At 43.5% G+C, this 24,516-nt stretch overlaps 1 protein-coding gene across 2 annotated transcripts in view; it reads left to right on the top strand.

Moving 5' to 3' along the window:
• Window positions 1-24,516, top strand: part of kcnip4a (potassium voltage-gated channel interacting protein 4a) — a 212,489-nt gene that overhangs the window by 50,827 nt on the left and 137,146 nt on the right. Inside the window, exon 1 of one of the 2 annotated variants that reach the window (XM_042070067.1) lies at window positions 22,108-22,547. The exons of the other annotated variant lie outside the window; for it this stretch is intronic. Coding sequence (XP_041926001.1) covers window positions 22,226-22,547 — 322 coding nt within the window. The 5' untranslated portion in view covers window positions 22,108-22,225. Of the gene's footprint in view, window positions 1-22,107; window positions 22,548-24,516 lie in introns of those variants that run through there. 2 annotated transcript variants of the gene reach the window in all.

Below are 24,516 nucleotides of genomic sequence, written 5' to 3'. Positions count from 1 at the left end.
GTTCCCTATGTCCAAATAGAACATGACAACCAATCATAGTACAGAATTTCACGAAATCCCACCCACAACATTTGCATGTGGCACACAAGTTAACATGCTGGCCAAAGGTACTCTAGCTAGTAAACTAGTGGCTTCAGTGTGACACTTACATGTAAACTAGTTAAGTTAAGGCAGTAACTAGTTAAGGCAGAACTGCTCACTAGTTAACTAGTGAAGACACAAATGCCCACTAGTTAACTAGTGAGGTCTAAAAAGTGTCACTAGTTTACTAGTGTGCACCAAAACACCCACTAGTGAACTAGTGATGGCAATTTCCATTCGACTAGTTAACTAGTGAGGTGCAAAAAGTGTCACTAGTTTACTAGTGTGCCCCAAAATGCCCACTAGTTAACTAGTGAAGGCCATTTCAGCTAGTAAGATGCCAAAATGGTCATTTGTTAACATGTAAAGGCCAAAATACCCACTAGTTTACTAGTGAGGGTGTTGTGGGCCTTACTAGTTAACTAGTGGCATGTATATTTTGTTCACTAGTTAACTAGTTACACCTAAAAACACAAACAAGCTGACCGTTTTTGTCCACTAGTTAACTAGTGGAACAATTTAAGTCTCACTAGTTTGCATGTGTGGCAGTGAAGCAGCTCACTAGTTAACTAGTGCGCACAACACACACTAGTGGCTGTTTTTGGAGCTATCTAGTTCACTAGTAATGCAAAAGGTACTGTTACTAGTTAACTAGTGACAAATTGGCCTTCACTAGTTAACTAGTTGACATGTTTGGCCTCACTAGTTCACTAGTAATGGAACAGGACATGCTCACTAGTTAACTAGTGAACATATCTGCATTATAATGCCTTTCACTAGCTTATAGAGGGCATTTTGAGCCTTACATGTTAGCTAGTGTTTGTCTTGTAATGTTTGCCTTCACTAGTAAACATGTGCACATTTTTGGCTGTCACTAGTTAACTAGTGAGACACAAAAGCCTTCAACTAGCTGACTGGTATGCATTTTGGCCTTTACTAGTTAACTAGTGGACATTTCTGGCTTTCACTAGTTAACTAGTGAAGCTAATATGTGTTCACTAGTTAACTAGTGGGCATTTATGCTGTCACTACCTAAATCGCCTTTACAAGTAGCACATGGTTCATCAGTTCCCCTTGATGTTTTGAAAGAGGACATTGCATTTGCCATCAGACAGAGATACACAGACTTGGATGCAGTGTTCTTGACTCAAAATGCATCTTACAACGGCCTCAACTACAGGAACGGGATGATTGTCCCTCATGGCTCATTGGCAGGGATGCCTGAATTTGCTGAGATTATACAAATGGTTGTTGTCAAGGATACGCTGTTTTTCATTGTCATGAAGCTGCATGGCTCTGGGAACACTATAGCCCTTATGAACTGAAGACATGTCCCACAAAGGAGATAGAACTTCTTCATCCAAATGAGCTGAACGATCCATACCCGTTGGTGGACTACACAGTTGGGGGAATGAGGCTCATTACTCTGAAAAGATATATACATGTTTAAGGTCAGAATTTATCTTGTGGTTTACGTCTTTGCATGTATCCCTTAAAATGCAACACAAAATTCTTTAGTCCAAATGGTATTTCAAGACTTAAGTTTTATGCACCCATTTTTCATATGTAACATTTGATATTAGTCCAGTGCTGACAACATTGAGATGTGGCTAGCTGCTTAATCGGGAAATTACTGTCTTTGCATGTGTTCTAGTATTTCACCATTCTATTATAGCCTGTTGTTGCATTTTGTCATTTGAATAGGCCTATACATTTAAGTTTTACTTTGTTCTGATTGTCTAAATGTCTAACCATGTTATGGTCTCTCTCCCTATTTCCCACTCACTCTCTCATTCTGTTTTTCTGTCTCTACTCTGTCCATCTACTGTTATCACTTTTCTCATTTCTCTCAGGACACCATGGCGGAAATCGCACCTGTTCACTTGCTGGTCATCATCAGTGAAAATGATTGCATGAGAATGGAGCTGCACATTCCCGATACTGTGGAAGCCCTCATTGAGGATGTGAAGACTGCATGTGGACTAGGAGGCCGCTGATCTTGGAGACCTATTTATTAATGTAACCTCAACATCTGTAATTAAGGACCTCACCGTTCTTAAAGTGATCCAGCTAGACCCTGAAGCCACCATTGTTACCCTATACCCAGTGAATACACCCATGAGTAGCACCATTGTTACCCTATACCCAGTGAATACACCCATGAGTAGCACCATTGTTACCCTATACCCAGTGAATACACCCATGAGTAGCACCATTGTTACCCTATACCCAGTGAATACACCCATGAGTAGCACCCTTGTTACCCTATACCCAGTGAATACACCCATGAGTAGCACCCTTGTTACCCTATACCCAGTGAATACACCCATGAGTAGCACCCTTGTTACCCTATACCCAGTGAATACACCCATGAGTAGCACCATTGTTACCCTATACCCAGTGAATACACCCATGAGTAGCACCATTGTTACCCTATACCCAGTGAATACACCCATGAGTAGCACCATTGTTACCCTATACCCAGTGAGTACACCCATGAGTAGCACCCTTGTTACCCTATACCCAGTGAATACACCCATGAGTAGCACCATTGTTACCCTATACCCAGTGAATACACCCATGAGTAGCACCCTTGTTACCCTATACCCAGTGAATACACCCATGAGTAGCACCCTTGTTACCCTATACCCAGTGAATACACCCATGAGTAGCACCATTGTTACCCTATACCCAGTGAATACACCCATGAGTAGCACCCTTGTTACCCTATACCCAGTGAATACACCCATGAGTAGCACCCTTGTTACCCTGTACCCAGTGAATACACCCATGAGTAGCACCATTGTTACCCTGTACCCAGTGAATACACCCATGAGTAGCACCATTGTTACCCTATACCCAGTGAATACACCCATGAGTAGCACCATTGTTACCCTATACCCAGTGAATACACCCATGAGTAGCACCCTTGTTACCCTATACCCAGTGAATACACCCATGAGTAGCACCATTGTTACCCTATACCCAGTGAATACACCCATGAGTAGCACCCTTGTTACCCTATACCCAGTGAATACACCCATGAGTAGCACCCTTGTTACCCTATACCCAGTGAATACACCCATGAGTAGCACCATTGTTACCCTATACCCAGTGAATACACCCATGAGTAGCACCATTGTTACCCTGTACCCAGTGAATACACCCATGAGTAGCACCCTTGTTACCCTATACCCAGTGAATACACCCATGAGTAGCACCATTGTTACCCTATACCCAGTGAATACACCCATGAGTAGCACCCTTGTTACCCTATACCCAGTGAATACACCCATGAGTAGCACCCTTGTTACCCTGTACCCAGTGAATACACCCATGAGTAGCACCATTGTTACCCTGTACCCAGTGAATACACCCATGAGTAGCACCATTGTTACCCTATACCCAGTGAATACACCCATGAGTAGCACCCTTGTTACCCTATACCCAGTGAATACACCCATGAGTAGCACCATTGTTACCCTATACCCAGTGAATACACCCATGAGTAGCACCCTTGTTACCCTATACCCAGTGAATACACCCATGAGTAGCACCCTTGTTACCCTATACCCAGTGAATACACCCATGAGTAGCACCATTGTTACCCTATACCCAGTGAATACACCCATGAGTAGCACCCTTGTTACCCTATACCCAGTGAATACACCCATGAGTAGCACCCTTGTTACCCTGTACCCAGTGAATACACCCATGAGTAGCACCATTGTTACCCTGTACCCAGTGAATACACCCATGAGTAGCACCATTGTTACCCTATACCCAGTGAATACACCCATGAGTAGCACCATTGTTACCCTATACCCAGTGAATACACCCATGAGTAGCACCCTTGTTACCCTATACCCAGTGAATACACCCATGAGTAGCACCATTGTTACCCTATACCCAGTGAATACACCCATGAGTAGCACCCTTGTTACCCTATACCCAGTGAATACACCCATGAGTAGCACCCTTGTTACCCTATACCCAGTGAATACACCCATGAGTAGCACCATTGTTACCCTATACCCAGTGAATACACCCATGAGTAGCACCATTGTTACCCTGTACCCAGTGAATACACCCATGAGTAGCACCCTTGTTACCCTATACCCAGTGAATACACCCATGAGTAGCACCATTGTTACCCTATACCCAGTGAATACACCCATGAGTAGCACCCTTGTTACCCTATACCCAGTGAATACACCCATGAGTAGCACCCTTGTTACCCTGTACCCAGTGAATACACCCATGAGTAGCACCATTGTTACCCTGTACCCAGTGAATACACCCATGAGTAGCACCATTGTTACCCTATACCCAGTGAATACACCCATGAGTAGCACCATTGTTACCCTATACCCAGTGAATACACCCATGAGTAGCACCATTCGCTTGACATAGACAATGACGACTGCCCCAGCTTGCTCTCTGCAGTGACACTGCAGTGACACTGCTCTGCCTAGCAACACTGCTCTGCCTAGCAACACTGCTGCTCTGCCTAGCCACACTGCTCTGCCTAGCCACACTGCTCTGCCTAGCCACACTGCTCTGCCTAGCAACACTGCTCTGCCTAGCAACACTGCTCTGCCTAGCCACACTGCTGCTCTGCCTAGCCACACTGCTCTGCCTAGCAACACTGCTCTGCCTAGCCACACTGCTCTGCCTAGCCACACTGCTCTGCCTAGCAACACTGCTCTGCCTAGCCACACTGCTCTGCCTAGCAACACTGCTCTGCCTAGCCACACTGCTCTGCCTAGCAACACTGCTCTGCCTAGCCACACTGCTCTGCCTAGCCACACTGCTCTGCCTAGCCACACTGCTCTGCCTAGCAACACTGCTCTGCCTAGCAACACTGCTCTGCCTAGCCACACTGCTCTGCCTAGCAACACTGCTCTGCCTAGCCACACTGCTCTGCCTAGCAACACTGCTCTGCCTAGCCACACTGCTGCTCTGCCTAGCAACACTGCTCTGCCTAGCAACACTGCTCTGCCTAGCCACACTGCTCTGCCTAGCCACACTGCTCTGCCTAGCAACACTGCTCTGCCTAGCCACACTGCTCTGCCTAGCCACACTGCTGCTCTGCCTAGCCACACTGCTCTGCCTAGCCACACTGCTGCTCTGCCTAGCAACACTGCTCTGCCTAGCAACACTGCTCTGCCTAGCCACACTGCTGCTCTGCCTAGCCACACTGCTCTGCCTAGCAACACTGCTCTGCCTAGCCACACTGCTGCTCTGCCTAGCCACACTGCTCTGCCTAGCAACACTGCTCTGCCTAGCCACACTGCTCTGCCTAGCCACACTGCTCTGCCTAGCCACACTGCTCTGCCTAGCAACACTGCTCTGCCTAGCCACACTGCTCTGCCTAGCCACACTGCTCTGCCTAGCCACACTGCTCTGCCTAGCAACACTGCTCTGCCTAGCCACACTGCTCTGCCTAGCCACACTGCTCTGCCTAGCAACACTGCTCTGCCTAGCCACACTGCTCTGCCTAGCCACACTGCTCTGCCTAGCAACACTGCTCTGCCTAGCAACACTGCTCTGCCTAGCCACACTGCTCTGCCTAGCAACACTGCTCTGCCTAGCCACACTGCTGCTCTGCCTAGCAACACTGCTCTGCCTAGCAACACTGCTCTGCCTAGCAACACTGCTCTGCCTAGCAACACTGCTCTGCCTAGCCACACTGCTCTGCCTAGCCACACTGCTCTGCCTAGCCACACTGCTCTGCCTAGCAACACTGCTCTGCCTAGCCACACTGCTCTGCCTAGCCACACTGCTGCTCTGCCTAGCAACACTGCTCTGCCTAGCCACACTGCTCTGCCTAGCCACACTGCTGCTCTGCCTAGCCACACTGCTCTGCCTAGCCACACTGCTGCTCTGCCTAGCCACACTGCTCTGCCTAGCAACACTGCTCTGCCTAGCAACACAGATTCTCCAAGGATACAGCAGTGGCCAAAATTCCACTTTTTTCATATGACACAGAGTGTCAGTTGCAGAGAGCAAGTTTACACATACAGGAATTACGTTTGCAGTTGCAGTTTACGTTTGCTTTCAGACATTTTAGAAAAGTTGGCTGAGGCAGTTTACAGCTACAAAGACTACCCATCAGGTGCCGACTGCAAAAATGTGGCAGATGCATTGATTAAGAAACACCCCTGCTTAATTCAACAAGGGCCCTTTGAGGAGAGTTGTGGCTGGCAACAAAGGATTAGAGTAAAAATGGCAAACTACTCTACTTCCTTCATCAGCTAAGGAAATTCAAAGTTTCTACATCCATCATGAAGGCCTTCTACACTTCAGCGGTTGAGAGTGTTCTAACTGGTAGCATCATCACCTGGTATGGGAACTCCACAGTTAGAGATTGTAGTACTCTGCAGAGAGTAGTGCGCTCAGCTGAATGTACTATAAGAACTCAACTCCCTGCTCTACAAGATATCTATTCCAGAAGAGTACTCGTAAGAGCCCAAAAGATTCTGAAGGACTCTTCTCATCCTAACAATGGATTATTCCTACCGCTGAAATCAAGAAGACTCCTATGTAGTCACAAAGCCAGAACTGAGAGACTCAGGAGAAGTTTTTATCCCCAGGCCATCCGAACTCTGAACTCACACTATACTGACCTTGCCAGTGTTGTGCCAGTTCACTAGCCTGGCCTTGGCCTGTCTACGTACTTCCGGTCGATTTCTTTTCCCTACAGTACTTCGTCTGGAATAGGTTGATTCATACTTCGGCAGTTGGGCAGCCGACCAACCAGCAAACAGAGAGCGATTACGTACCCAGGCATGGTGTTTCAATTACTACGTCCCCGCCCCTGAAGCAGATCGCTTGGAATACATCAACGTAGGGAGCGAAAAGGACTTATACTTCTTCGAGCAATGTAAATCTTTGAGCAAATGTAAATAATAGTTTAGCCTATTAACAGGAGTGTCATGAACGAAGTCACAGTGGAGTAGGATGTTATATCATCAGCTAAACTTTAGTCATAGATTTTGTCACTTGAAATAGGCTACGAACGTACCCGAGTCAAACTGTAGTTTATTAGGCTACATGGTCGGGTCAAAATCGCTATTTTTCAAACACTGATGATACTTCGATCAAAGTTTCATGTTGTGTCGAGCCTTCATAGTATTTGAAAAATAGCGATTTTGACGCGATTGTATCAAAAAAGTAGTAGCCCTATAGGAATCCCATTCAAAAGGTCATTTCACCCGAAAACGACAACGCATACAAGCTTAAAAGTGGCGCTTTGGACGTACTTATGCATTTATATGAAAGTTTGACTTGGGTACATTCACAAAACACTATATGATGCATTTTGGCGAGAGTTACGCAGATGAAACGTGTGATTGTTTGCTGATAAGATGCACCCGTGCTTGTTATGGGCGTGCTGCAGAGAAACTTCTCTGTATGACGAAACGCCGGTTGTTAGTGATTGGTTCAAAGGAACTCCAATGATTTTAAACCTCAAACTGTGCCCTCCCACCCGGAAATAAACGAACGCCTATGGATCTAGGCCAGACTCTCTGCGAAGTCAGAGTCTGGTTTCCAGGCTACCAGTTCACAGCTTTTCTGAACTAGTTCAAGTTCAGTTCATACATGCTCAAAGTGAACAGTTCACGTTCAAAGTTCACAATTTTAATTCTGAACTAGTTCAAAGTTCAGTTCATTTACTTTTTTCGTGAGATGTTCAAATAAATACTTTTTCTCACACTACGAGCTAGAAATCACTATACGTTCTTTGAAGCTGCTCATTGTAGACATTTGCTCATGACACTGCAATTGTGGGTTTCTTACCAGGTGATGAAACTTGCAGCAGTACAGACAAGGTAGACCAGTCTCCCTGCCATCACTTCCACTAGCCATTTTTTTTTTGCAGCAGCAGCAGCAGAATTGCAGCGCTTTCTCTCACTCTCGTCATTGGTCTGTCTCTCTCTCTCGCTCCTCCAGCCCTCGGCGCTCTCGTCGTTGCCTGCTACGTGGCGTTGCTATGCCTACCCCGCTCTGCTGCAATTCATCACGGGTAACGTTGTGCGGAAGCCAGTATGCTATTCAACTATTCTCAGCCGGACACTACGTTGCCCGCAATGCATTGTGCACACAATGTCAAAACCATTTCTGTCTGGTGATACATGATTTAAGTGGCACCAGCGAGAACACAGGAGGGAAGAACTTTCTCTCGTTGCGTTTCAGAAGAGAAAACAGATGTCACTCAGTTTTCAATGGAAAACAAATTCCAACGTTCATTTACAGTGATGTCTGCCGTTCATGACGCATAATGTGAACTAATTCACGTTCAAGTTCTTTATTAAAAAATGTGTTGCGTTCAGTTCAACGTTCACGAAAAAATGAGCGTGTTCACGAAAAAATGAGCGTGTTCTTTTGAACACTGGACTTTGCACACATTCACTCTTCAGCACTCTCAAACATTTCCCAACTCTGAACTCACACTATACTGACTTTGCACTCATTCACTCCTCAGCACTCATGACCCCCCCCCCCCCCCCCCCCCCACACACACACACCTACATGACTTTTAGCACTTTTACACACGTCAAACGTCACACGTCAAAACACACACACACACACATATCTGACTTTCTCCAACTTTTGCACATCTCCATAGAACCTTTTATTTATTATTTTTGATTTCTCCTCCATCTATCTACCCATGTCCTTGATTGCCTAGCCTTTCTGCCCCCCCATCCCATACCCCACCCCCATCCCCAACACACACACACACTTACATCATCACTGTCATCACCTCACATACATACAGCACACTGCTTGCTACAGTAAGCCTCCTCTACATACTTGCTGCACACTGCCCCCCCCCCCCCCCTCCCTACAGCCACAGCACATTGTCTTCAGGATCTTCTCCAACACACATCCTCTACATACTTACAGCACACTGCCCCCACCTACACACTACACACAGTCACTGCTCCACTCCCCTCCTGCCCACACACACATCCTCACTGTCATCACTCACATACATCATACATACAGTACTCTGCTTGCAATAGTAAGTCCCTTCACCATACTTGCAGTACACTGCCCCCCCCTCTCCCCTACATACACAGCATATTATTTCATCAGGAAGCTTCTCCAACACACATCCCCAACATACTTACAGCACACTGCCCACTGGGTTAGCCCCTTGAGCCGTGGTTTCTTCCTTGGTAAGGGAGTTTTTCCTTGCCCCTGTTGCTCTTGGGTGCTCCTTGTTGGTGCCCCCCCAATCCCAATCCTCCCCCACCTTTCCTATGCAGCCCTTGCCACTGAATCTACTAAACCCCTCTTCTACCCATAAATGCACAAATAGGCTGACACCAGACATAATTTCACTGCATTTCTTACTTCCAGTAACTATATGCATGTGACAATAAACTTCCTTGTATCCTTGTATGCTGTGGGCTTTAATTAGCGCATTTCGGGTAGCCTATCCTACATCTGGGCAATAATTATTGAACAAATTGCAGTCTACATGCCATGACAAACATTACCAGTAGTACTGACCGAATTTTAAATAGATTTTTTGCAAGTTATGGTCATGTTATACTAGCGTGAACATTGCGTTTTCATCACGTTAGCACGCTATGATCAGTCCTTATGTCTCGTCAACATTCACTGATAAAGAAAGGTTCACTTTATCCCAGAAAACCACACTCATTTCACTTAGGTTATAAGCCTAAAATAAAACTGAAGAGATGAACTTGGCACTAATCATGTAGTGGTCTTTTCTATACCCTATTTGTTAACCTGTCGTTCTTTGAACTCTTTAAAAATGCTTAGCCAAGTTCTATGCGTAGCTTAGGCTATTTACTGTTGAATGACTTTGAAACATATTTTACAAACAGGCCTCTGTGTACCTGATGGCTTGCCTTCACTATCCGCGATGTGTCCGAAATAGTTCCAGTGTGTGTGTGTGTGTGTGTGAGATGGTGTCAGGCTGTACGTGTGTGTGTGTGAGTGAGTGAGATGGTGTCAGGCTGTACATGTGTGTGTGTGTACATCGTACACCTCTGGGCCTCTGTGTACCTGATGCCTTGCCTTCACTATCCGCAATGTGTCCGAAATAGTTCCAGATTTCACTTCAGCATTTGTTTTATCCACAAGCCGAATCCATGTCGACTTGTGTTGGCTGCCCACTCACTCACTCAGAGCTGCCTGCTTGACACGCCCACTTGCCTAGATGCGTGCAAGGAGGAGAGCAGCAGTTCACACAGACACAGAACGTTATTATTTTAACAAAGTATCGATTCTAAAATTGTCGGAAATCGTATTGTTTTTTGTGTGATACCTTTCTAGTATCGATACACCGTGCAACGGTACTTACGTGTGTGTTGTGTTCTGGAATTCTGTGTGCTTGATGCAGATGTCTGTGTGAAGTGCAACCTTTGGTGTGCTCTGTGTGTGTGTGTGTGACTGAGTGTGTGTGTGTGTTGGTCTCCAGGCCTTAAGTGCCACTGTTTATTTCCTGGTTAGGATCAATAAAAGTGTCAGGACTGTGGGGCAGCCTGCTCATAAGGAGGAGAGAGAAATCTGTCTCTGGAGTGTGTGTGTGTGTGTGTGTGTGTGCTCATAAGGAGGAGAGAGAAATCTGTCTCTGGAGTGTGTGTGCGCGTGTGTGTGTGTGTCTCATAAAGATTTAGTTCTCCTGCAGGCATTTTACATTCTTCCCTTGTGTATAGTACCAGTGCTGATATTACCTGACACACACACACTCACATAACCAGTGCTGATATTAGTCCCCAACTCTCAACAGTCATCACAAGAGCCTGATCTTATGAATTTTCCATCACACACACACAAAGATGGATGTCTCCTAGCTCTAGTGTGTGTGTGTGTATGTGAATTCATGTATGTGTGTGTGTGAGAGAGAGAAAGAGAGGGCACTATCTTCACGACGGAAAACGGAATTATGAAAAGGCAAAGTGCAAGTAGCTTTGTGGGCTGATCTCGGGCGCTGTTGCTATTTTACTGGCGGGATAATGACTGTTGCGCCCGACGCAAATCTAAAATGGGGTGGTCTGAAGTAGCTACATTAATCATGGGTGTGGTTTGGGCGTAATGTGCAATAAACCAATCAGAGCGTCATCTCACATTCCCTTTAACAACAGGCACGCTTGTTCCATAGCTGATTGCTATTATGGTGGTGTATTTGCCAGGCGCAGCCAGGAGCGTTCACAGCGCTATAATCACTGTTCAGTTGGGAACAGTTAGCTATTGATTTTTCCTCTTGACAAAATGTAATACAGAAATGTGACAAAGACATACTTTACGATGTATCGATGTACTTGTACGAACCTCAGTGAATCATGAGGTTATGAATGCATGGTGATATTTTTGCAATGTAATCTAACATTACCTCACTATAGACAATGCAGATCTTCTGTCAGATAAGCTCTCCTCTCCCGTGCTGCTGCTGGGGCATTTGGGTTAAATGGCATCGGCATGCAGTTCAACATCACGTCTCCTTAAAGGAACTGGTATGTAAGAAATGTATTTCAATTAATCATAAAATGGCCCTGATATGTCACTAGACATTAAAAAATCATGTTCACTTCAAATACTTATATCACTGACAACAGTAGTCTGGCCAGGATATTGTCTTTTAAAAAGTGAGGTTGCAGCCCTCAACTGATGTTGATGTTGTGTTTTGTCATGTCATGTTGTGTTTTGGCCTGATGCGCCACCCTCTACCTATCTACTAATCACAAAGTCAGTTGTGTTTTGGCGTCCGGGTTGGCAACCTCGAGTCGGGGGAGGGGATACACCGCTCTACAGTATTTTGAAAGTGATTGCAGTACCAGTTTTGGCCACAATCTTACATATGGTTCCTTTTAAGTCCTCTAATATTTCCTAATTTATGTCATCAACACATCCGTGATTCGTGGAAATGTGTACGCTAGATTTATACCTATTTTTTCACATCTTAATGGGCACCACACTGATTTCCCTCGTGTGGTAATATTTTCCCTTGTAATTATGTATGGTTTGCAGAAATGGGAACTCCGTCGTATAGATGAGAGGAGCGAAGTGTGCGTTGTGCAACTCAACAACGAGAAACAGTTCCCAAGTTGACCTAACTTTCCAACTCTGCACAGTATCCCATTAACTGCATGACAGTAGGCTATTTACAATATTTATTTTATGTACAGTAGAGTTTGTAAACATGTTATCATCAACTTAATGCACTCACAACTTTTGTTTGAGCAGGAGAGAGAATAACAGTGAATGGACGCAGCAACTACAGAAATTGTAGCCAAGGCTACTTGCTGCTTTCTTTTACTATCTATGGTTGCTGGTTAACAGCACATAATAAGCTGATTTAAGCTAATTCTCTAACTCAAGACTTCAAGGCCATCATGGATGGACATGTAAAGATATTGCTTGTAGATGTTAGGCTACTAAATTCCAATATGCGCTGACTGCAAAATAGGAAAGACAAAAGCGCGAGTATACAAAGTCAATTGCGCTGGAGTACAAGATAGAGCCCAGAGAGTTAATGTGTGTGTGTTTGTGTGTGTGTGAGTGAGTTAATGTGTGTATGTGTGTGTGTTAATGTGTGTGTGTGTGTGTGAAAGAGAGTTAAAGTGTGTGTGAGATTTAATGTGTGTGTGTGTAAGGATGGTGTATTTGCAAGTTTCAATGACATATGCGAAAAATTTAATCTCTCCTGCTCAAATCATTTTAGATATCTACAGATTCGCCACTTTATTCGTAGTAATACAACAGATTTTCCAAATGAACCAGATCCATCTCTCTTGGAGGATATCTTGGAAATGTCTTCTAATTTAAAGGGACTTATTTCCAGAATTTATAACATCATCACTTCCCATGGTGACAATATTGTGGATAAGATTAGAGCAAAGTGGGATGCTGAACTAGGAGAGACAATACCAGATAGTATATGGATGGAAGCGGTGCGTAGGGTTAATGGGACTACATCATGTGCGTAGGGTTAATGGGACTACATCATGTGCTCGTCTGAGCTTAATCCAGTTTAAAGTTTTACATAGGATGCATTTTTCTAAAGCTAAATTGGCAAAAATATTCACAGGCATGGATGGCAGTTGTAGCAGGTGTCATAGCGCTCCAGCAACTTTGACCCACATGTTCTGGTCATGCCCATGCTTGGATCAATTTTGGTTAGGGGTCTACAAAACGTTATCTGAAGTTATAGAAATAGAATGTGAACCCAATGTGTATACCTCAATTTTTGGAGCCGTGCCAAGCGACCATATAGGACTTGCTAGGTATAAAGATTAGTGCTGTCAAACGATTAAAACGATTTTTAATCACGATTAATCACTGAATTCCTATAGTTAATCACAATTAATCACATATTTTATCATATGATTAAAATTCTATTATTTTGCATTTCTGAACTTTCCAGGAGTCCATATTAACAATAAAGCAATTATTGTGTATCTTGATTGGGATTCAAATGAAAGCAAAGCAAGTTACTTTATTAACTGAACTTTAAGACGTAGGTCTATTTGATTATTTCAACTCAAATTTCAAAAGATGTGCAGCAGACCTGAGGCAACGCAATATATTCTTCAGAAATCTAGCTGATATAAACTGAAATAAATGCTACTGCAGAAGTGCATGCACAAAATGTAGGCCTACACACATTATAAAGGGCATAACAAACAGAAAATATTATATTCATACTATATTCATTATCTTTGAGTTCAGTTGAAAATAAGGAAGTTTTCAACATGAGTGCATTGCCATTTTATAGGCCTACAGTCTATGGTGCACTGTCACTTGCCACACACATCAACGCCGAAGTTTTTAACAGGCAAACACTGGATGATCAATGTATGGAGCAGCGACCAAATATAACTGAATCGTGATTTACACGGCTGCAAAGTGCGATGCTGGTGTGTGGAGTTGTATTGAAAAGAATGGAATCTAATGTAAATGAATGTCGAAAGCAGAGTGCATCGCAAATAGTAGCAGCCAAAGAGGAATGTTGATAACAGAACAAGTGACGGTGAAAAAATCTTTGGCGGCACACAACTAATGCGTCAGCCTAGGCTACTACTCTTTGGCCGGCTCGTTAGCCCAACCAAGTGTGTGCAGCATGCCTTTACGTAGCCTACTAACTGCGCATCTTCATAAAGATACATTTGATCTGCATCACGCCCCATTTTAGCGGAAAACACATTAACATTATACCATTGAAAGACAGCTAGTAATCACACGTTGACGTTACATCTAGTTATTAATTCACAGGACATTCAATCATTTTACTAACACGGCAGTTATGAAGAATTGTGTTTATGTAACTTACTCATGTCGAAACGATGTACATTACCAACCTTATTCGTTTGCAATACCCCATGTATTATACAAATTTAGCATACCATAATATCCCATGCAAAACGGTTAGCTTGCTAGCTAGCTAACTGTGGAACTTCAGTATAACATAGCCAATTATCTCACCTAGTTGTAGGAAATAGGCTACGTTCATATTACAAGTGATAGAATGAATGTGTGACTTATGTTTAGTTGATGTTATGACATGTAAAGTTAAGCTTGCTGAACTTAATTAGTCAGCCACGGGCAGTTTGACTGTGCCTATCGATACATTCGTGACACTCCTGTTAGTAAACTGGAGAGAGCAAAACATAGGAACATGGTCACATTAACCCCATAAACACACAGATAACTCTTACACCAACCTTATTTTGTGCCTTTTATTCATGTTTGTTTCAAGATTTAGTAAGTTTACTATAAGCACGTTTCGCTCTCCACTTTGATGCAGCATAGATTTCCATTATATCAGTCATCTTCCCCCTAAAAGGGGGCGTATATGCAGCACATACAACGTTCTGTTCCATTCCATTCGTCAGTGCGTATTGTTTAGTTTCCGGTCTGGCTAGATCGGTGTGGTGTTGTAGTTGTTCTAACGTTACTAGTTGTTGCAACAGCATGTGAAAAAACTACAAAGTTTGTTACACCAAAATGAACGTTAATCTCGCGATAAAAAAATGTATGCGTTTAACGTGTTTAACTGACAGGACTAATAAAGATACATTAGCCTTTTCAACTTTGATTGCCAGGCGGCAAATTCTTTTACATTGGAAATCCCCATACCCACCAAAAGTATCTGTATGGCTGACTGATCTTATGATGTATTTGAAATCGGAAAAGATAAAGTATGCACTCAGAGGGTCTAATGACCGTTTTTTATGGTATCTGGAATCCATTAATAACATATAAGTCCCTTCCTGAGAGTCCCTAATGACATGAAAAGCACTGAGATGGCTAAGGCCTAAAGAAGTCTGCAATATTGGTTTTATGTACCACTGGTTTGTTTACTGGATATTGTATGTGTGTGTACACATTTATTCTGTTTTACTGGATTATGTATAGATATGGTATAAGATGGGCTAAGATAATGTGCGTGTGAGAGTTAATGTGTTTCTCTCTGTATGTGTGAGTTAATGTATGTGTGTGTGTGAGAGAGAGTTACGGTGTGTGTGTGTGTGTGTGTGTGTTTATGTGTAGATGTGTGTGTATTTCCTGTGACTGTGTGTAGATTTCAGTATGTGTATGTCATGTGACTCACACCATTATGAGGCATATTATGTTGATTTGCAGTTCTGTTGTTGCTGTAACCTGAAGGACTGTAGGTCATTGTCACAGCAGTTAGTGTAAAATGGAGAAATATTGGGACAAATATACACACACACACACACACACCTTATCTGTTCACACTACAATCACATGTATTGTGAAACCAGGCCATTGCTTGTGAAAACTGAGTATGTTTTTAGTTTTTTTTTTACCATGGTATCAACTGCTGCCTTCGTGGTGTGGTGACCCCTAGTGTGTGTGCGTGTGTGTGTTTGTGTGCTTGTCTGGTGTTTGTCAGAGAGTGTATTTCCACTGATTCTGAAAATGACACAGTGTGTGACTCTGTGACATCTGCACCTCACACGAGTGTGTGCGTGTGTGTGTGTGTGTCTAAGAGGATGTTTCGACAGATTTCTCTTAAAACAGACAGAAAACAGACATCAGACACATGTGCCTGTTGAAGTTGTTCCACTCCTCTTACATGCACACACACACGTCAACACACACACACACACACAAACATCTCAATGTTCCACTCCTCTTAAACACACACACACACACACATGTACACACACACACACACATCTATATATACACACACACACACATCTACACACACACTCAAACATCTCAATGTTGAACTCCTCTTAACCCTTTCGTGCCCGTGCCGAACATTCCATTTTTGGTGCTGGATGACCTCCTCACACAAAAAACCTTATTTCTTGAGTATAATACATACCATCAATGGGATATACATACCATTGTAATCAGAAGGGTCAGTTCTATCAAATGATGTAAAATACATATGGTAATGTTGATATAGTAATGAACAGTCTTTGAAAATCCTCTCCAAATGTATATCCGGAATTTGTCAAAATTGAATTTCATTCACATAAAAATGAATTTTCATCATATTTCTCTACAAGATAGAGAAAAATATAGAGCGTATGAAATGTTCAGCAAGTTGTGGGCTATTTAACAAAAAAGACTGTATTGGAATATCATTAACCTTTCAAAGGTTATGATAATTTTAGTGATCAGTGTAAAAAAATGCAGGAAACGGGATTTAGAATGTTGACAGAATTCACATTCACTTTCTCACCAACAACATAAAAGTATGCATAAAAACTAATAATCAAGTCAGAAACAATGGTTTAGATGTATTTGGTCTATAAGAATAAACCATTTATTTGTATATAAGCAAATGCTACAGTCAATAAGAATGACATTAAAAACATACTGTACCTTACCAGTAATACAGGAAGTAAGTATACTGTATTCATTGAAGACCATTTCGGAAAAGAGACATAAAATACATTTGATTCAACAAATACAACTTCCTTATATAAATCAGTATAATATGAAAATTATATACGTATATAAAATGTATTATTATTCATGAAAAACTAGGAATACAATCAACATCACTCAAAACTCAATGTGTTCTAAACATTTGAAAGTGGATTACATACACAAGCCTGTGGAGAATAAACACATACACACATATACACACAAACTCATACCCACCCACACACACACTTACAAAGGAGGATAGGGAAAGGTGGGGTGGGGAACCTGAAGGTTGAACACAGAAGAGCTATGACTCATTACTAAACGCATCCCCTTTTGCAGAATGCCAAATCTGACAGCAATTTGTTTATCAATAAAACAAATTCGCCAACCGTTACACTCCAGGGCCATACAAGCTACTTTAGTTTTATTATGTACGTTTTTTATAACAAGCTCCTGCTGTACAGGAATATGTACTTGATGGAAAGACGACAGAGTAGTAGTTGGAGCAGCTGAAGGTGAGGCTGAAATTTCAACGGAAATGCCTACCAGCTGTTGTGATGGATTTCCTCCAAATTCTTTCTGGTTGTAGCTACCAAACCTAGGTTCAACACCAGATTCTGCATTGCATTGTCAAACTTGAAATAACAAGAAGCTACTGACAACGGCAATGTCAATGGAGAAAAAAGTGCTTTCTGGTATTCTGCGTTTTTTGGAGTACACAATATGTATTCATCATTTGGTCAATGTCCCCTGATCCCTGCCAAGACTTGGTTCCCCAGTAGCAATGGATATTAGGGAGGGAAGTGAACCCCATGTAAATGATCAATCCCAGAAACCTGTGAAACTCTTCTGGTGTCTTTGTCCCATGCCCCTGCACTGTTTGCATACGACGGCCTACTAAGCACAAGCTCCCATTCCTTCCAGTTGGTAAAACCACATATGCCTGGGACAACACTGTGAGTAAAAAAGAACATAACAAGTCTATATTTCACACAGTGTTTTAGTCTGCACCATCCTACGCATGGCACATAAATCTATACCTTCTTCCTCCATCCCCTCATGGTCTTCAGCATTGTGAGCGCAAGCTCATGAGCAGTCAGCTACCTCTTCAGGCTTGCGAGAAGGTCTGTGTAGGTCTCGTCATCCTCCATCTGAAACAAGAGCGAAATCATACAAATACCTTTATTAATGTAAAAAATAAAATCACAAAACTACAGATTTGTGCATGTATGCACACAAAAGAAGAGGAAGCCTAAACTATTGAAGCATCCACAGAATATGTGATTTCACATCATGTTTTCTATAACTAAATATTGAGGAGTTGTGCTTCATCTATTTCAAGTCATGCCATCTTAGAAAATGTTGAGACAAGCACGTCTGATGTTTGTCATTTAGAAGTTAGCAAGCTAAAATAGTTCACTACAGACTGCACTACAGATAACAACCGGAGGAAAGGCAATAAGTTAATCACATTTCTGACAGAATATGTGATTTCACATCTTATTTTCTACAACTACATACTGAGAGGAGTAAAAATATCGCTTAACTTATTTAATGTAAGAGAACGCAACTTAGAAACGCGGCGCCCATTGATTTATTCAGCTTTGGTTTGCTATAATACTGTCTTGCCAATATAATGCTTACCTAACAAGCAAATTGGTACTAGAAAACAAACTTACCTACAGGTTATATACTAACAGGTTTTTAATTAAAAACTGTTAAATGAAAATAACTGACATCAAAAGCAAACGATAATATTGCAAGCAGTTCACAATTATTAGCTAAAGTTACGTGACGATGCACTAGCCCCCCGCTAAGCCATAATGTTGACGCTGATGAGAAAGCATATTACTGTCAAATAACATGATTTAAGGACTTCAAATTAAGGTAAACCCTAACTAGAACCGATGTAAAAACAATATTACCTCAGTTTATCCAGCTGTGTGGTTTCCAGTCGAGGTAAACTCCAACTTAAGTGCAGGTGGCATCCGGCTGTCCACGTCAAATGCACCGACTCAAGTGAAAATATTTTTTCAAGACATTTCTTCAAGTATCCAAAACATTTCGCGCCATAAACCCCTTAACCAATCATATCAAATTGAAGCTTATGTTTGTCAGCATTACGGGGAAGATTTCAGAAATAAAATCAGTCATTGGACAGCTGAGATATTAGACGATTGGCCATCGTTACTTTTGTAACGAAATTAGAACGGTCGGGCTCGTAAGGGTTAAACACACACACACACATCTACATACACACACGTGTGAGTGTGTGTGTGTTTGTGTGAGTGTGCGTGTTTGTGTGAGTGTGAGTGTTTGTGTGTGTGAGTGTGTGTGTGTGTTTGTGTGAGTGTTTGTGTGTGTGTGTGTGTGTGTGTGTGTGAGCGTGTGTGTGTGTGTGTGTGTTTGAGTTTTGTGCAGTGCAGGGGAGCTCTTGCTTGCTTTTGGGTTCTCTGTGTGTGTGTGTGACCCAGTACAGCTGCCATAAATAGCCCTCATCTGCCGCATTCTGATACATATGCACAGACATTTACACACACTCACACACACACTCTCTCACACACACACACACACACATATACACACACACATATCAGTGCAAGCCAGGCCACTTCACACACCTTTCATTGTCTATGCCACTGCTCTGGGCTGACACACACACACACACACACATTGCCAGTGCTGTATTGGGTGGGACACCAGAGCCCACAACATGCCACAAAAGAGAGATTACGGAGGGAAGAGATGTGGAAGAAAGGAGGGAGCAAGACAAGACGAGTCTGATCACAACATTGTTGAGAATGCTAACGCTATATGTTTGCTCCTGTTGAGAATGCTAACGCTATATGTTTGCTCCTGTTGTGAATGCTAACGCTATATGTTTGCTCCTGTTGTGAATGCTAACACTATACACCAATCCGCCGCGAACTTTATGGGCGCTGCCATCTTGCCTGCCGCCATTACTGCGTGCCTGCAGAGTGTGACGGTGTGACACTTGCCAGTGCCTTCTAATGGCTTTTCAATGAAAGCATCCTGTCAGAGAATATCAAATAGGAGACCCTGCTCATGAAAAAATGTCAGGTGAAAGGGAACATTGGGTAGATGTCAGGCAGTGGCCAAAACTTACCAATGAAGGTAATTTATTGACAACATAATGTATTAAGACGTGTATTCATTAATGACAACAATAAGCCGAATGCTATCATTAAGAGCTGTGTTGCTAATATCACAAGCTTCAGAAGTTGCAAATAACTATTAGCCACGACCACTTGTAGCAGTAAAATACATGTTCTTACAGGTATTCAGGATTATTTTATTAATCGTATGTATTTCATCCACTTTTAACACACATCTTAGTCCTCGACAAGGAACTCTGTGTAATCCGTAAGCCTGTAAACATGGGCACTCAATGTGCAACAAAGGTTTGTTAATTTCACAAACGGTTTAATTCTAGTTCTGTATATTCCTACTGTTGTTAAAACAGCCGACCACACAACACGCTTTTCCTGGCATCACTGGACAGCATACGTACTAAATAAAAATTAAGAAAAAGAAGATTTCGCATCTACAGCTAACGTCTGCTACAGCCGCCTACAGGACCAACACATTACTTCGCTACTTCCTTAGCAGCAAGGCAACGCAGTAATGGCGGCGCTGCTTTACTTCCGTGTTTCGCCGGATTTGTGTATATGTTTGCTCCTGTTGAGAATGCTAACGCTATATGTTTGGTCCTGTTGTGAATGCTAACGCTATATGTTTGGTCCTGTTGTGAATGCTAACGCTATATGTTTGGTCCTGTTGTGAATGCTAACGCTATATGTTTGCTCCTGTTGAGAATGCTAACGCTATATGTTTGGTCCTGTTGAGAATGCTAACGCTATATGTTTGCTCCTGTCCCATCTGGCGACTCATAAACGTTTCTGTGCCAGTGCGGTCAATAAAACGTCAAAAGTACTCTTCATCAGTCCGTCTGTCAGTGGGCCAGTGGTGTGTGTGTGTGTGTGAGAGGCGTAGCTGCATCATAATCACCTGTCATCACTCTTTCTTTCTCTCTCTCACTCTTCCACTCTTTCCCTCTTTCTCTCACTCTACCTTTTCAATTTTACGCTCTCTCCTTCTGTCCCTCTCTATTCATCACTCCATCTCTCTCCTTCTGTCCTCCCTTCATCACTCCATCTCTCTCCTTTTCTCTCCTCTCTTCATCACTCCCTCTCTCTCCTTCTGTCCCCTCTTCATCACTCCATCGCTCTCCTTCTGTCCTTCTCTCTTCATCACTCCATCTCTCTCCTTTTCTCTACTCTCCCTTCATCATTTCATCTCTCTCTCTCTCTCTCCCTGTTCCCTCTCTTCTTGCCCATTAATAAATTCAGCTGCAGTATCAGGAATGGTAACTACTCTTCTGTCCACTCTCTCTCCTCCCTCTTTCTCTCCTCCCTCTATCTATCACTCTCCTCCCTCTTTCTCTCCTCCCTCTATCTATCACTCTCCTCCCTCTCTCTCTCCTCCCTCTATCTATCACTCTCCTCCCTCTCTCTCTCCTCCTCCCTCTTTCTCTCCTCCCTCTATCTATCACTCTCCTCCCTCTTTCTCTCCTCCCTCTATCACTCTTTCTTTTCCTCTCCTCCTCTCTCTAGATCTCCCTCCCCCATGGCAACCGTTATCGAGTGTCAAACGTCTACAGATGGTTCCGTAGAGAGGGAGGCTTGTGTGTGTGTGTGTGTGTGTGAGAGAGATGGAGTACAGTGGTGCTGCACTACGCTACGCTATCTAAGGCAGGCTGGTGTGTGTGTGTGTGTGTCAGGGGTTTGCGTGAGTGTGTGCTCTTAGACTGCGGGCAGACTCGGAAGCGGAGAAGAGAGAGAGAAAGAGAGAGAGAGGGAAAGAGAGAGAGAGAGAGGGAGAGACGGGGAGAGAGAGAGAGAGAGAGAGAGAGAGAGGAAGACAGACAGCAGCAGACACTGATACTGAAGAGAGTGAAAGAAAAGGAGAGAGACGTGTGTGTGAGTGTGTGAGTACACCTCGGATCACACACGTGCACGCAGAATCACTGCAGGAGTCCCAGTCTGACGTCTGATGGTTCACACACCCACATTCTCACGCTGGGACTGCAGCTACACACACACACACACACACACACACACACACACACACACACATCGGCTGAGGAGGAGAGTGGAACACACACACGCATCGGTTGAAGAAGACAGAAGGGGAGAGACGAGTGAAGTGGAGGTGTGTGTGTGTGTGTATGTGTGTGTGTGCGCGCATCTGGAGTCCCGAGGACCGTACCAGCGGAGCAGGCGTACTTGTGCCGTCCTGTGGAACACTGACAAGCACTCTGGACGGAACACTGACCGGCGTTCTGGACAGAACACTGACGCACGCTCTGGACGGAACACTGACCAGCGCTCTGGACGGAGCACTGACGCACGCTCTGGACGGAACACTGACGCACGCTCTGGACGTTCAGCGGAACGCAGACATGAGCGGCTGTAGGAGGAAATGCAAGAGGGAGATCCTCAAGTTCGCCCAGTACTTCTTCAGACTGGTCACTGGGACACTACACGCAGGTGTGTGTGTGTGTGTGTGTGTGTGTGTGTAAAAGTTTGTACAGTACTTCTTCAGACTGGTCACTGGGACACTACACGCAGGTGTGTGTGTGTGTGTAAAAGTTTGTACAGTAACTCTTCAGGCGGTCGACTGTTTTGCCTGTTTCGCTGGGATGAGAAAGTGTGTGGGTGTGTGTGTGTGCGCGTGTGTGTGTGGTTGTGTGGGTGTGTTTATATGTGTTTGCACTTAATTATTATATGTATTGGGATTGATGGAAGCGTGATTAACAGGATAATGATTCTCTGTGTGTTTTTGTGTCTGTGTATATGTGTATGGGAGAGAGTGTGTGTGTGTGTGGGATGCTGCCATTGAACATGTGTATGTTTGTGGTTCTACTGTTCTAAATTCCATTGAGCAGGTGTATGTGTGTGGTTCTACTGTTCTAAATGCCATTTGAGCAGGTGTATGTGTGTGGTTCTACTGTTTTAAATGCCATTGAGCAGGTGTATGTTCGTGGTTCTAGTATTCCAGATGCCATTGAGCAGGTGTATGTGTGTGGTTCTACTGTTCCAAATGCCATTGAGCAGGTGTATGTTTGTGGTTCTAGTGTTCCAGATGCCATTGAGCAGATGTATGTGTGTGGTTCTACTGTTCCAAATGCCATTGAGCAGGTGTATGTTTGTGGTTCTATTGTTCTAAATGCCATTGAGCAGGTGTATGTTTGTGGTTCTAGTGATCCAAATGCCATTGAGCAGGTGTATGTTTGTGGTTCTAGTGTTCTAAATGCCATTGAGCAGGTGTATGTTTGTGGTTCTAGTGTTCCAGATGCCATTGAGCAGGTGTATGTTTGTGGTTCTACTGTTCCAAATGCCATTGAGCAGGTGTATGTTTGTGGTTCTAGTGTTCTAGTGTTCCAAATGCCATTGAGCAGGTGTATGTTTGTGGTTATAGTGTTCCAAATGCCATTGAGCAGGTGTATGTTTGTGGTTCTAGTGTTCCAAATGGAATCCTTGTCTTGTTTCATGTCTTTGGAAATGGTGTGTTGATGTCTTCTTGCTACAAGGTCTTTGTCTGTAAATGTGTACACATAACTGCATACATGCAAACGTGTTTGTGTGTGTGTGTGTGTGCCTGTGTGTGTGTGCCTGTGTGTGTGTGTGTGTGTGTGTGTACACATAACTGCATACATCTGCAAATACATGCAAACGTGTGTGTGAAAGAGAAATGAAGAGAAATTTGTGTGTGTGCGTGTGTGTGTGTGTGTGTGTGCCTGTGTGTGTGTGTGTGTGTGTGTGTGCCTGTGTGTGTGCGTGTGTGTGCCTGTGTGTGTGTGTGTAAATGTGTCCATGAAGGTGTAAATTGAACTGCTTAATCTCCTTGTCTTGTCACGTTGCACTGTACATTGTACACCCTGAACCTAAATACTGTATGTTACTCATCAGTGTCACACACACACACACACACAAACACGGATATACACGCACACACACACACGGATTTGCACGCACGCATACACACACACACAGATATACACGCACACACGCACACATACACACACACACGGATATGCACGCACACATACACACGCTCGGATATGCACACACGCACACACACAAACACACATTTAATCGGGCACTGGGGTTTAATAATGTGAGGACTGTGTATGTAGCCTTCTGTGTGAACATGTGCCTTTGCATCTGTTTGTGTATGTGTGTGAACATGTGTCTTTGCATGTGTGTGTGTGTGAACATGTGCCTTTGCATCTGTTTGTGTGTGTGTGTGTGAACATGTGTCTTTGCATGTGTGTGTGTGTGAGAACATGTGTCTTTGCATCTGTGTGTGTGTTTGTGTGTGTTGTGTGTTAGAGGGGAGACAGAGAGAGTGTGTGTATGTAGCCTCCTGTGTGAACATGTGTCTGCATCTTTCTGTGTGTTTGTGTGTGTGTGTGTGTTAGAGAGAGAGACAAGAGAGAGAGAGAGTGTGTGTGTT

The sequence above is a fragment of the Alosa sapidissima genome, chromosome 18 (genome assembly GCF_018492685.1).
Source record: "Alosa sapidissima isolate fAloSap1 chromosome 18, fAloSap1.pri, whole genome shotgun sequence".
Taxonomy (NCBI): domain Eukaryota; kingdom Metazoa; phylum Chordata; class Actinopteri; order Clupeiformes; family Clupeidae; genus Alosa; species Alosa sapidissima.
The sequence above is the reverse complement of the archived record's forward strand: the minus strand, read 5'-3'. Positions and strand labels throughout refer to the sequence as shown.